This window comes from Etheostoma spectabile, chromosome 21 (assembly GCF_008692095.1).
Source record: "Etheostoma spectabile isolate EspeVRDwgs_2016 chromosome 21, UIUC_Espe_1.0, whole genome shotgun sequence".
Taxonomy (NCBI): domain Eukaryota; kingdom Metazoa; phylum Chordata; class Actinopteri; order Perciformes; family Percidae; genus Etheostoma; species Etheostoma spectabile.
This window is the reverse complement of record NC_045753.1, coordinates 17,650,574-17,662,244: the sequence shown is the minus strand read 5'-3', so window position 1 is coordinate 17,662,244 and position 11,671 is coordinate 17,650,574. Positions and strand designations below refer to the sequence as shown.

The window sequence follows — 11,671 nt, the reverse complement described above, 5'->3', positions numbered from 1 at the left end:
GGGCAAAAGCATAGCTGGCACTGTTTATTAGAAACAATGGCAAAGAGAACGTCATGAAGTGACCAAGGCTCTGTCATAGCACTTTCTAAGGTACGCCAGCAGACAGACACATCTGGACTAAACCAAGTAAGAAGGGGTCTTAACACAAAAGCACCAGAAATAATGTTTAAAGTTGGGAACTGAAAGGCCACCATCCTCTCACCAAAAATGTGGATGCTGCTGATGGCATTTATGCCAATAGCCAGGAGGTGGGGAGAGAGGTAGCATAGAGCTCACAAAATTGTCCCTGGGTAAAACATTAACTTTAACCACTGAGCTATGAGCTTGAATCGACATCAGGAGACCCATCCATTTTTCCATATCTTTCAAAACACTGTTCAGAGCAACAGAATAGTTATGTTTAATGATCTGGTTTAAGCAGGAGAAGACCTCAATGCCTAAATATTTAAACTGCTTAACAATTGGGATGTTGGCAGAGATGGTTGAGTTGCAGGCAGAATCATTTAAATGAAATAGTGCAGATTTTGACCAGTTCATTTTAAAGCTTGATAAGCTTCCATACTCCTCGCAAAAAAAAAAATAGAAGGTGAGGAAGAGACAGAGGGGTTTTCTAAAAAGACCAAAACATCATCTGCAAATAATGAGAGATGATGCTGTGTACTACGAATGCATATTGGTGACACCTTAATTGATTGGCGAAAGGCTTGAGCCAGCAACTCTAGAGAGAGGACAAATAGTGCAGGACTCAAGGGGCAACCTTAGCGTGAAGATCTAGAGACTGGAAATAAAGAGGAGGTGCGTCCGGTTAAGACTCGGGCTGAGGGATTAGAATACAAAGCTTTCAATTTAATTATATATCAATGATGTTGCCATTGAGTGTCTCTAGTGGCATATATAAGCAATATAATCAAATGGTTAAGGATTATTTGTGGAATGGAAAAAAGCCAAGGATTAATATCAAGAAGTTATGTACTAAAAGGGAAAAGGGAGGCTTGGTCCTTCCAAATGTAGAAATATATAACTTGGCTTTTGAATTGGCTAAATTGGTGAGGCATTGGGATGATTATGGTTCTCAACCGGATTGGGTAAAGTTAGAAATGGCTGTGGTGGCTCCCTCCAAACCCATACAGGCTCTCTCTCAAGTTAAGGTGGTAGAGGGGGGGAAAAATCCTATTCTGAAGCACTCTCAATGGGTGTGGTCTGAGATACATAGGTTGATGGGGAAATCACAATACAAACAGGGATACTCCTCCATATGGGATAATCCGCGTATTGCTATAGGTAAACGTTCCATCTGTTGGGATTCGTGGCAGAAGAAAGGTATATGTGTGATTGAGGATCTATATAAGGGTGTAGTCTTTAAGTCATATCAGGAGCTATTGGATCAATTTCTTTTGGAGGGAAGGGGTGAATTTTGGAATATTTACAACTGAGGAGCAGTGTGCAAAGTGTGTTCCGCCAAATAGAAGCATAGATGTTCTAATATGGTGCAAAATCTTTTTAACTTGCCAAATACACTGCATAGTGCCTCAACTTTTACAAGATATAATGGATCTACTGAGTGTGAGCACTGAGAATTAGATTGATATGGCAGGATTAGGGTGTGAAATAGACACGGAGAAATGGCGTATATAGTTCCAAGGTTGGCTGGGCCAATAGGGATGTTAGAAGCAAATTTACTCATTATAAAATTATACATAGATAACTATACTCCCATGAAGCTTTTCAGAATGGGTTAGTAGAAGACAAAAGATGTTGGAAGTGTAGGGGGAAATGGTACATTTTTGCAGCCTTTTGGGAAGTCCTGTGGTTTACCGGTCTGGAAAGCAGTATGAATAAATTGGGAGACTGGATGGGTAAAAAGTTACGGATTCCACTGCTCTGTCTCTGGGGAGTGTACACTTTTGGCAGGGAACCAGCAAAGGACAGCATGCATTAATAACCGCAGGCCTATCACTGCAGCAAGGCTGATTTTGAGGAATTGGAAGAGTACATACACGCGGGGCTCACAGACTGGAATCAACTGATGACGGAGATTGCATCCTACGAATACTTGATTGCCAGGAGTAACAATATCAAGGGGAAGTTTCATTTAGTGTGGGACTATTTTGTTTAATATTAAGAGATAGATACATTAAGCATGTGTTGGTACCAGTTTAAACACGATACAGTCGATATAATATAAACAATGTAGTGGTACAAGGGGTGTTGTCCTTTTAAGTTTAGTCGTAACTGCCTTTGCTTTCTGTTTTTTTTTGTTATTTCTTTTGTATTGTTTTTGGTATTTGTAAATGTTTGTGTTTAAAAAATAAAAAACACTTTAATGAAAAAAAAAAAAAAAGAAAAAAAAAGGGAATACAAAGCTTTGATCATACCAATGAAAGTTTTACGGACGGGGCGCAGCCCGTTTCACAGTCTTCAGCCTCCCTGGTGGAGGAGAATGCTCTGTACTGGGTGTACTGATCTTCAGTGTTGCTGGATAAAGCAGGAAAAAATTCCAGACCCTTGACTCGTGCTGAATCCATGGTTTTATAGAAAGCTTGCCACCGATTGACCGTGAAGTTGCTGTAATCCGGGAGAAGCAAATTTTCCGACCTTGAATGACTAGCAAAGATCTCCGCACAGCCTGTAGGATTGCCCGCCTGGTTGTGTAGCGGAGGACGTTGAAAATCAACGTGTGATTAGTGGTGGTGTTCTTTGGGCTATCACTGTTAATTTGGCAGGCTCTCATACTCTCTATCTGAGCATCTGCTAGATTCGGGAACCACTTAGGCAGTGAGAATGAGAGATACTGGATAGCATTAGCACCTTCTAGCCCCTCTTTCAGCCCGACGATGCGGATGTTGCATCTCCGGTTTCCGTCCGCCATGTCTGCTAGCTTCCCCTCCAGCTCTTGAAAAGCGTGGACATGACTGTCAAGAATATTTGTGTTGCTTTCCACTGTAGTGTTCAGGTTGTTCACATCAGCTCTGATAGAGACAAGGCTTGCAGTCAGAGATGCTAGCTGAGCATGGATAGCAGCAGTTAGCTTATTGTTGGTTGCCCATCTGTTGAATCTGAAAAAAACGTGGCTCGAGGTAGCTTTTCTGTTCCTCCAGCAATGCCTCTGTAATAGCGTCTGTATCATCGCGTGGGACTTTGTTCTGTTTACCATTTTTCTTCAAGTAACTGTGTGGTAAAACTATTGAAGTTGGAACCATATAAAAACAACTATTTGACAAATTTGGCCAGGAGCTACACCTTAAGCCGCCATCTCTGTCCAGCCGATCACGTGACTCCGGCCAAATTAAATGTTATCAGCAAAGAACTTAAGGTCATTGTTCATCATCCCACTACAATGTTCTGTTTCATATTTGGCGAAGATCAGCCATTAGGGGGCGCTACAATTAACATTTATTCATTTTGGCTAACAACTAAATGCATTTAAATTTGCGAGTGTGATATCTCTGCCACAATAAATGCCATCAACATGAAACTTGTGATGCTTGTTTAGCATGCCGCTCTGAGGCTCTGTACCAAATTTGGTCAAAGATCGTCCGTTAGGGTGTGCTGTAGCCAACGTAGACCAGTTTCGTCCATTTTACTCAATCAATTTTAATGGGATATTTGCAACGGCAATGTACTGCAGACCTTGCTGCTCACATCTCTCGATATTTACAGACATTTGCCTCCCCACCGTTATCCTTTGGGTCCAACTTTCTCATGCACCCTGGGTCATCGGGGCGACTGGCGCAACGAGGCTTGGACTCCGTTATTACTGATTGAAGTTGTTTTTATAACTTTAATAATCACATGCTTTCAATTTCAATGACAGTAACTTACTAGCATTATGCTACTGAAAGTTGATAAAATAGTTATATCATAGTTGCTATAGGCTACACAAGCTCTTTATGAATAATACTTTGTTGATGCATTGAAGTATTCAATAAGTCTTGGAGTCAAATGTGTACTTTACAAATTCGTTTCAAGGTGAGTTGGCCATTCAGAGCTGAAGATCAAAACTCTCATTCTAAAAAGCTTACAATTTTAATCCGTTACATTAAACAGCGTTGCCTTTTAGAAGACTAGAAATGACCTCCAAAGTCCACTGTCTCTAAAGCAGCAACCTCCAGCAAAGTCCATATTATTCCCAACTGACTCCACTCTAACCCTGACACTGCTCAGGGAAATGTGCTGAATCAGCACCATTTTGGAACTCAATCAAGTACAGCAATTCAATCAAAACAGTACTCTGTCAACATTGGATACATAAGCACAACATATGAGGAATATATGCAATAACAATGTTGACCATCATGATAACAATATTACAAAATTATATAAATTCTGCTGCTTAAATACAACAAATTGCTTGTTGGATTAGAATACAAATATTTTATTGAACTTAACACAAAAGGCACAATTAAAAGAATGGCAGTTAATTTTAAAGTGCAGTTTTTTAGTGATAATCCCCGAGTGTCTATCGCGATGACGATAAAAATGGTTTTGTCCAGCGTTTTGGGTCAGAACAGAAGGTTGTTTGCATTCTTTTATAGATAAAACAGCATTGATGTCCTATTCTTTGTGCGTTTTCTGTCTTTCTGAATATCTCTCTCTTCCTGTCTCATGTGTCTATCTGTAACCCTTCATCTGTTTTTTGTTCTGACTATAGTTTGTTTCAGTGGTACAAGTCAATCATTCTGGCCGGAGAAACACAAACATATCATGGTCTGTCAGAATTGAGTGATGTATCCTGCTAACATTGATACGCTTTTTTTCCAGATATCATTTACACAGTACAATCATCTGAATGGCACAGACCGATTCTAGTACACAACAGAAAAGCTAATTACAGAAGTTTAGCAGTATAGTTACACGTTTGTGTTTAATTCATGAACTGTAGAAATTACAAATTGGAATTTGATCGTTTTCATGTTTGTTCATTTATGAAAGATAATTCACTCTTTTTTTTTTTTCTTTCTTTCTTGGCAGGACGTCTGGCTGGCTATTTTATTCTTAAAATCACCCTTAAGGCCCTTACACACCAAGACAACCGTCGGTCCAAGTTGAGCTGGCGGTGAGCGACTTTCACCCTAGTTTGTACAGTGTGTCCCGCACCGTTGCCACGCATTGGCTGAACAGCCAATTCATCAGATAATAATTAATTTAATAAACATGAGCGAGGAAAGTGAACGACTGACAGGCACACACAAGGTTCCTTTACTCTTTTTTTTTTTTTAAACTTAGCTGTTGATAACACACACATAAGAACTGTCAAAAATGAGATTTGAATGTTATTTCTAAAAAACACATTTGAACGATTGGAATATCTATTTTTGCAGATTCTGTCCATAAAATGGCAAATGTACAATGAGATATACATTACTACTTTGTTTGTTGGTATATTTATTTTAACAATAGCATGTCTTTTAAAAGATCTGCATACCAACACATTAATAAACTAATATACCGTATTATTTAATATAAAGACCGTAATATTCTCTCAAGCTCTTGTCACATCGTAGGAACCTGCTGGTTTGGAGTCATTTCCTCTTACGCAGGCGCAGAACATATGTACTGTCAGCTGCAGTCTGTGCGGTGTGTTCCAGGGATCATTTTTGACCAAAACAAAGGCAATGTGGGCCGATGTGAGGCGATGCCACAGTTGGCCATCGTCATCATTAGTTCCTGGCTGCCGGCTTGGTGTGTCAGGGCCTTTATGCTCTCAAGCACTCAGGCAACCATCACCAGCCAGATACTCAGAGATATGGAAAAGAAAACAATGCAGGAAAAAAACGGAATGGGAGACATAAAGAGAGAAAGATGAGAAGAGGTGAAGTGGAAGTAGGTAAAAATCAAGGTGTTGGATTTCATTTAATGGACTACAGTCAATAGGGAAGGGAAATGCATACTCTAAATAGAGAGAAAGAAATTAATTAAATGAAGAGGACAAAAAGGGGCTGATAAGGAAGTTAGCAGAAAGATGAGGTCTCAGAGAAAGTGAGTGTGAAGGGCAAGTCAGAGAGAAACTGTTGCCATTATTTCACCTCATAAAAACGTCTTTATGTTGGCTGAGAACGCGATGGGCTCTGTGGACTGAGGCACGCCACCACCTTGCATTATCAGCATTTACACCAACTGTCTATGAATATTAAACTTCATGTATCCTGAGCACAGCTTTCATTCCCTCCACTATTAAACAGTTTAAAAGGAATAGTTAAAAATTTTCACTTTCATGCAAAAGGAAGATGACGAGAAGACCGATTCCACTACTTTAGTAAGGTAAATATGAAGCTACAACCAGCAGCTGGTTAGCTTACTTTAGCATCAAGACTGGAAACAGCTAGCCTGGCTCTGACCAAAGCCAACAAAATCTGAAAACCCTATCATCTCTGAAGCTCAATAATTAAAACATTATGTCATTACAAACACTGAAGTGTATATATGAAAATTTGGCATTAAATGGGGAATAAGCTATATAAGCCGTTTTTATTCCAATGAGAATGCTTAAAGTGCATAATGCAGTCATGGAGCCCAAAAATAACCGGATTATCCACAGTCATGGAGCTTGATCTTCCACGTTGACTGGCCTATGACATACACCCATTCCAAAATTTCATCGAGTTTGACCCGCCAATACCAATTTTAGCCGATTCCGATTTCAGTTTTTCTGACCACTTTACAGCCCACACAAAAATTTATTTTCTCTCTTTTATTTGATAGCACATTTTAAATTTTGCATAAAACATTGAACATTTTTGAACAGATAATCGATTGCTATAAAATAGAACTATATAAATTACTCCTGGTGTGGGAAATTCCCACACATCTAAAGTGTAATATTATGGAAGAACCAGTTCCTTCTTTTCACATCCAATAATAATAATAGTAATAATAATTATAATAATAATAATAATAATAATAACTTTTGCAAACCAAACTTCTGTAAGTAGGAAAACAGGTAATGACAATATAATATATAAATAAATAAAATAAATATAGCCTTGCAGTACAAAGATATTTCTCAAAACACACACAGGTCTGTTTGAACGGCAACGTTACCTGAAAACAGCATGTAGTTTCTTTTTTAGCAAGTTTTCTTTGTCATTGTGTATAAGTATATACTAGTTGACTAAAAACTGAAAAGACATTTTATCGTGAATCTCTGTGACGGGATATTGGTTAAATTAATTTAAATACGCACAATTTTTCCTTCAAAATTGTGCTAAATTGCTTTGTACTGGGATGTACAGCCAAAACAAGGAAAGGAAAAAGTAGTACATTTCCATCATTTACCGGTTAAACATTTGGAGCTGTGCAAACAGCGGCTGGAGGCTATCAACCACCCGAAATTTGGAGAGGATACCAACATGGAAAACCCAGAGGGTTTGCAGTCTCCATTTCAAGCTGGAAGACTACGAACCCAATGTACTTGGAATGAAATGAACCACTCTGAAGGACACTGCACTTCTGTCAATATTCACCTTGACTGATTGATTCACGCATGACTGGTTCTTTTTTTTTGGGGGGGGGGGGGTTCATTGTGCTGCCTTCTATCTTTGCAAGAAAAGAAAATGAAAAGAAGTGTTTAGAAAAAAAAGACTTGGAAGTGATGGCCACAGACTGCTCTACATCTATTAAAAAAAAAAAATGAGCGAACAATTTCCTAATGTCTAACATGAGTTTGACATCTGGCACAAATGTACGTATTTGTTTTGCTATCCCTACGCACGCACCCACACACCCACCTCATGGTCTCACAGTCTTCACCCCCCTCCCAAAGCTTTGCAGGCTTGATGCACTTTGCCAGTGTGTTTTTGGGAATTGTTAATTCAAGAAAACAAACAATTCACACTTCTACAAAAGCAGAGTGCAACAAGGCTGCAAAGTTCTGTAAGGGGCAAAGAGTGAAAGACTAAAGGTATGAATAGGGGGGCAATACATAAAGATTGTTTTGTTGGTGTGGTGCATTTACTCACAGGTTTCTGGAAGAAGATGCAGAAGAAGGGGAAGAAAAAGGCCAATAAAATCCTCTTTTCATGGACTAGGTCAGTGTTGGTTTGTAATGTGGCAGACGTTACATTGGTTTACAAGGTTCAAAATTACTGGTAGCTGTGCCAAGAGAAATCTGAATCATTCCAAAACTTGCAGGAACGGAGAGCGTAGGTATATTTCTTGGGAGATAACATAGGCACAGGCTAATAATTGCTAACTAAACTAAAATGTTGAAATGCTAGTTAACATTAGTAATTAAACCTAAATAGCTAATGTAAGTTGAAACTGTCTGCGAGCTATGACACAATCGTTAGCCTATTTTATAAAAACGTCTACTACAGAGCCATAACGTGAGGTACAAGGTAATGGAGCCATTTATACATTGTTGTGTTTCTTTAGAAATAAACAAGGGACAAATAGTCTTTAGGTATGCTTCAGATGTAAAGTTAGTCACTGTCAAAGTGGCACCAGAATGAAAGGCAGTCAATGAAATGCTAATGGCAGGTGATGGCTTCATAGCATTAAAATGGTGCCATAGGAGCTACGCTTAGAGAGGAGAGGCTTACCCTCTTGGGTATACCGCACTACAGCAGGAATTTCTTGCTGTTCAACCACGGTAAGAAAAAAAATCTATACCGCCCCAGCCCTAGTTACAGGCTTTACAGCATTCATACAGCCATACATCCCTCTGATGTATCATAAGATAATACCATGGATGAATTAGTAGAACACATGCATGAACAGTATAGAGCAGTGCATGGCGACGTGTAGGGGCACAGTCCCGCGGGGTCTGCCAGCGTTCATCAAGCGCGTTCATCATGCCTAGTAAAAGAACTCTTGATTTGGCTACGAGTGAATGTTACAATTGTTAAAAACATGACTGTTTAAACAAGGACCCTTTACGTGTTAGGGCTGGTAAGTTAATATACCCCCCAAAAAATATCCACAAAAATATATAAGTTTCTTTCGCAATGCAAAGTTTATGGGAGAAGTCTTTCTGGGCCAGAGGGGGTGCAGTTCCACCGTTAGCCGCTAAGACAATGGTTGCTTTAAGACATGCCGCTGTTCCTGGGGGCTTGCATATAGCCACCAATTAACAGCCAATTGATGTATGAGTTAAATTAGATGCTGTGCTTCAGAGATGAGAAGAGAGTGGTATCAATCTTCTAATCTAACACTTGGCGAGAAAGCACATAGGCATGTTTCCCAAAATGTATAACTATTCCTTTAACCATTGCTTTACCTTTACAAATCTGTCATCTACTTGTACCACTGTATGCAAGACACTTGAATGGCATGCACTCCAAGTGATTAAAGAGGAATAATAACAGTTTTGAAATGGTCACCTTGCCCATAGGCGTAGGAGGTGGAATAACTATTCATTATCCGTCTATAAGAAGCATTCTAGAAAGCTGGTAGGCCCACTTATCACTGTAATAAATACTCTGAGAGCCGAGGGACAGTGGAGAGACAGAGAGGGAATGAGAGATAAGAGAGGAAAGAGCTGATGAAGAGATGAGAAAGACTGTAGCGAGAGGCGGTAAGAGGAACTAAGAAAGAGAGACAATGTAGGCAGGAGACGGGTAAAAAATTGTAATGAAATGAATGGAGAAATACGCAGAAGTAAGATTGAGACTGACAGAAAGAAACAAGTGAAGCTCTAATACCCTTGAGCAGACTCCTCTAAAAAGAGACCCCACAGTTGTAACAAACACTTTTCTTTCCTCTATATTCTTATTCTGTGGGCTGTGGAGAGGTCGCAGCTGCCAGCAGGGGCTTGGCAAACAGAGCTGCACGGCTGACGCAGCTCGGAGGATTGCTTCCTCCCAGTTTTGTCTGGACCACCATTTGTGTGAATTATGACCAAGCCCCCAGCAAGACACGGCAAACATCTAATAGCTGATTGGCTCGTAAATTCATGCAGTATCTCAATACCCACCAGCCATTGTCTCTTGTCAGTTTGTCTGTAGTCAAATAGAAACAACAAGAAGCCCATCCTGCCTTAATGTTAGTGTTGTTGTAATTGTTTCTGCAATTAAGGCCATTCTTGATGCTCATTTGAAAGTGTTGAAAAATAAATGTGATTCAGGAGATTTAGGTCAAGTCAGTAAGTGAGAATTTACTGTCTCAGTTTGAAGTTCAGTTCCACTTTTTGCTGAAAGATCAATCAGCAACAACCAGTCCATCTTTTTCAAGAGATTCTTCCTCAAGAGCTTCAGGAAAACTATGTTACTGGTTTGTGCCAATTTTATTTAAAAATGTGTTTGGAAATATGCACCACTGATGACATGATGAATGTCTTAAGGTGGGTAATCTTGAAGCATTTTCTTGAAGAGGGTCAAAATCTAGTTTAAAATCCTTGTGCTTATTATATTGTATTAAACAACCTATATTTTTAGCGCCATTGGTGTTGGAAACCTCTTTTGCAAGGGGTGACTGGTTAAAACAGCAGCATAAAAAGTTGCAAAAGAACAATAAGAACAGCAATTTGAAAAAAGTGGCTGGTAGAAAACATGAAGGTTTTCTTTCCCCTCTCTGACCATACATAAGAGACAGCAGATATACGTCTTACGATCTCAGATAATTATTGAACTCAAGATGGTTTTATGTTGCATACTCCTAAAGTAATGTCTTTACGCAAATTACTTGGGTAAGGTAATATTCTAGCAGAAAATGCATAAGAAAAAAAGGGTATATTGCAAAGACAAGTAGAGACATGTAAAGTTAATAGGGGACCAGCAGCCCCAAAGCTGGTTAATCTGTCCATGCCTCCACCATGTTTGTCATCCTGTCTCCTGTCTCTTGTCCATGTGATGGTCTCATGGGTTTCCCAAGAGAAAGGATGAAAGGCCCCCCAAAGGTACAAGCTCATAACTCCTCTGCTTGGACACTGTACCTCCAACATGTACTGCAGGTAGCCTACACAATAGGATTCAATAATAGTTTTAACCTGTGTAAATTACATCATTGCCTTTTCTTGAACTGGTGTCAGTAATGTTTGTGTAGTCATTACACATGCCACAGACACCTTCATGTAATCTCTGCCCTCTGCTAACTTTGAGGTCAGGGTAGTTACAAGAATTAAATCGGCTATTAAAGCTGCTTAGAGTTGTTATGCAAGAGGCTGCAACAACTAGGCTACAGAATTAGCCTCATAACTCAGAATACAACTTGGTCAAAATATCCATCAACACAATTTGAACTTAAAGACAGAGTAGAGGGTTAAACAAGTCCAAGTTATAAATTATAATTACATTTGATATTTAACTTAATTACATACTATAAATCCCTCCTTAAACAGAGCACTCCGAACTTCTGAGAAACTCATGCTTAAGCTTCAATAACCAATTGTATGTTTTCAAAGGAAAAACCGCCATATTGGCTGATAATTAGATATCATTAGACACAGGTGTGTTGTTACCTTTGATTCATGTTGGCTGGGCATGGTGGCCTGTGGTCGGCGAAGGTCCCGGTTTTGAGGTTCATTCTCCTTTTCGCTGATTTCTGTCATCTCGGATCAGATAAGGTTTCTTCAGCAGCAACACCGAAACAAATTGAAGTCCACGACAACAGAGGGACGGTGTGAAACTATGCACACAGAGGTTTAAACATCGCTACAGTCCGACGAGGTAGAGCTAGTTTTTAACGGTCAAGTCATCTTTCATCGGTCTATTGTATTCCGTGGAAAGGATCCTTC

At 39.5% G+C, this 11,671-nt stretch overlaps 1 protein-coding gene and 1 long non-coding RNA gene across 2 annotated transcripts in view; one reads left to right on the top strand and one right to left on the bottom strand.

Moving 5' to 3' along the window:
• Positions 1-282, top strand: part of LOC116671063 (uncharacterized) — a 22,546-nt gene extending 22,264 nt beyond the window's left edge. The window contains exon 4 of the long non-coding RNA XR_004327180.1: positions 272-282. This is a non-coding gene — a long non-coding RNA (uncharacterized LOC116671063). The remainder of the gene's footprint in view (positions 1-271) is intronic.
• The window catches only part of LOC116671062 (SH3 and cysteine-rich domain-containing protein 2), a gene marked incomplete at its 5' end in the record, with an annotated part of 38,174 nt that extends 26,503 nt beyond the window's left edge, over positions 1-11,671 (bottom strand). Inside the window, 1 exon segment of the mRNA XM_032501968.1 lies at positions 11,396-11,671. Within this exon segment, the coding sequence (XP_032357859.1) occupies positions 11,396-11,485 (90 nt within the window).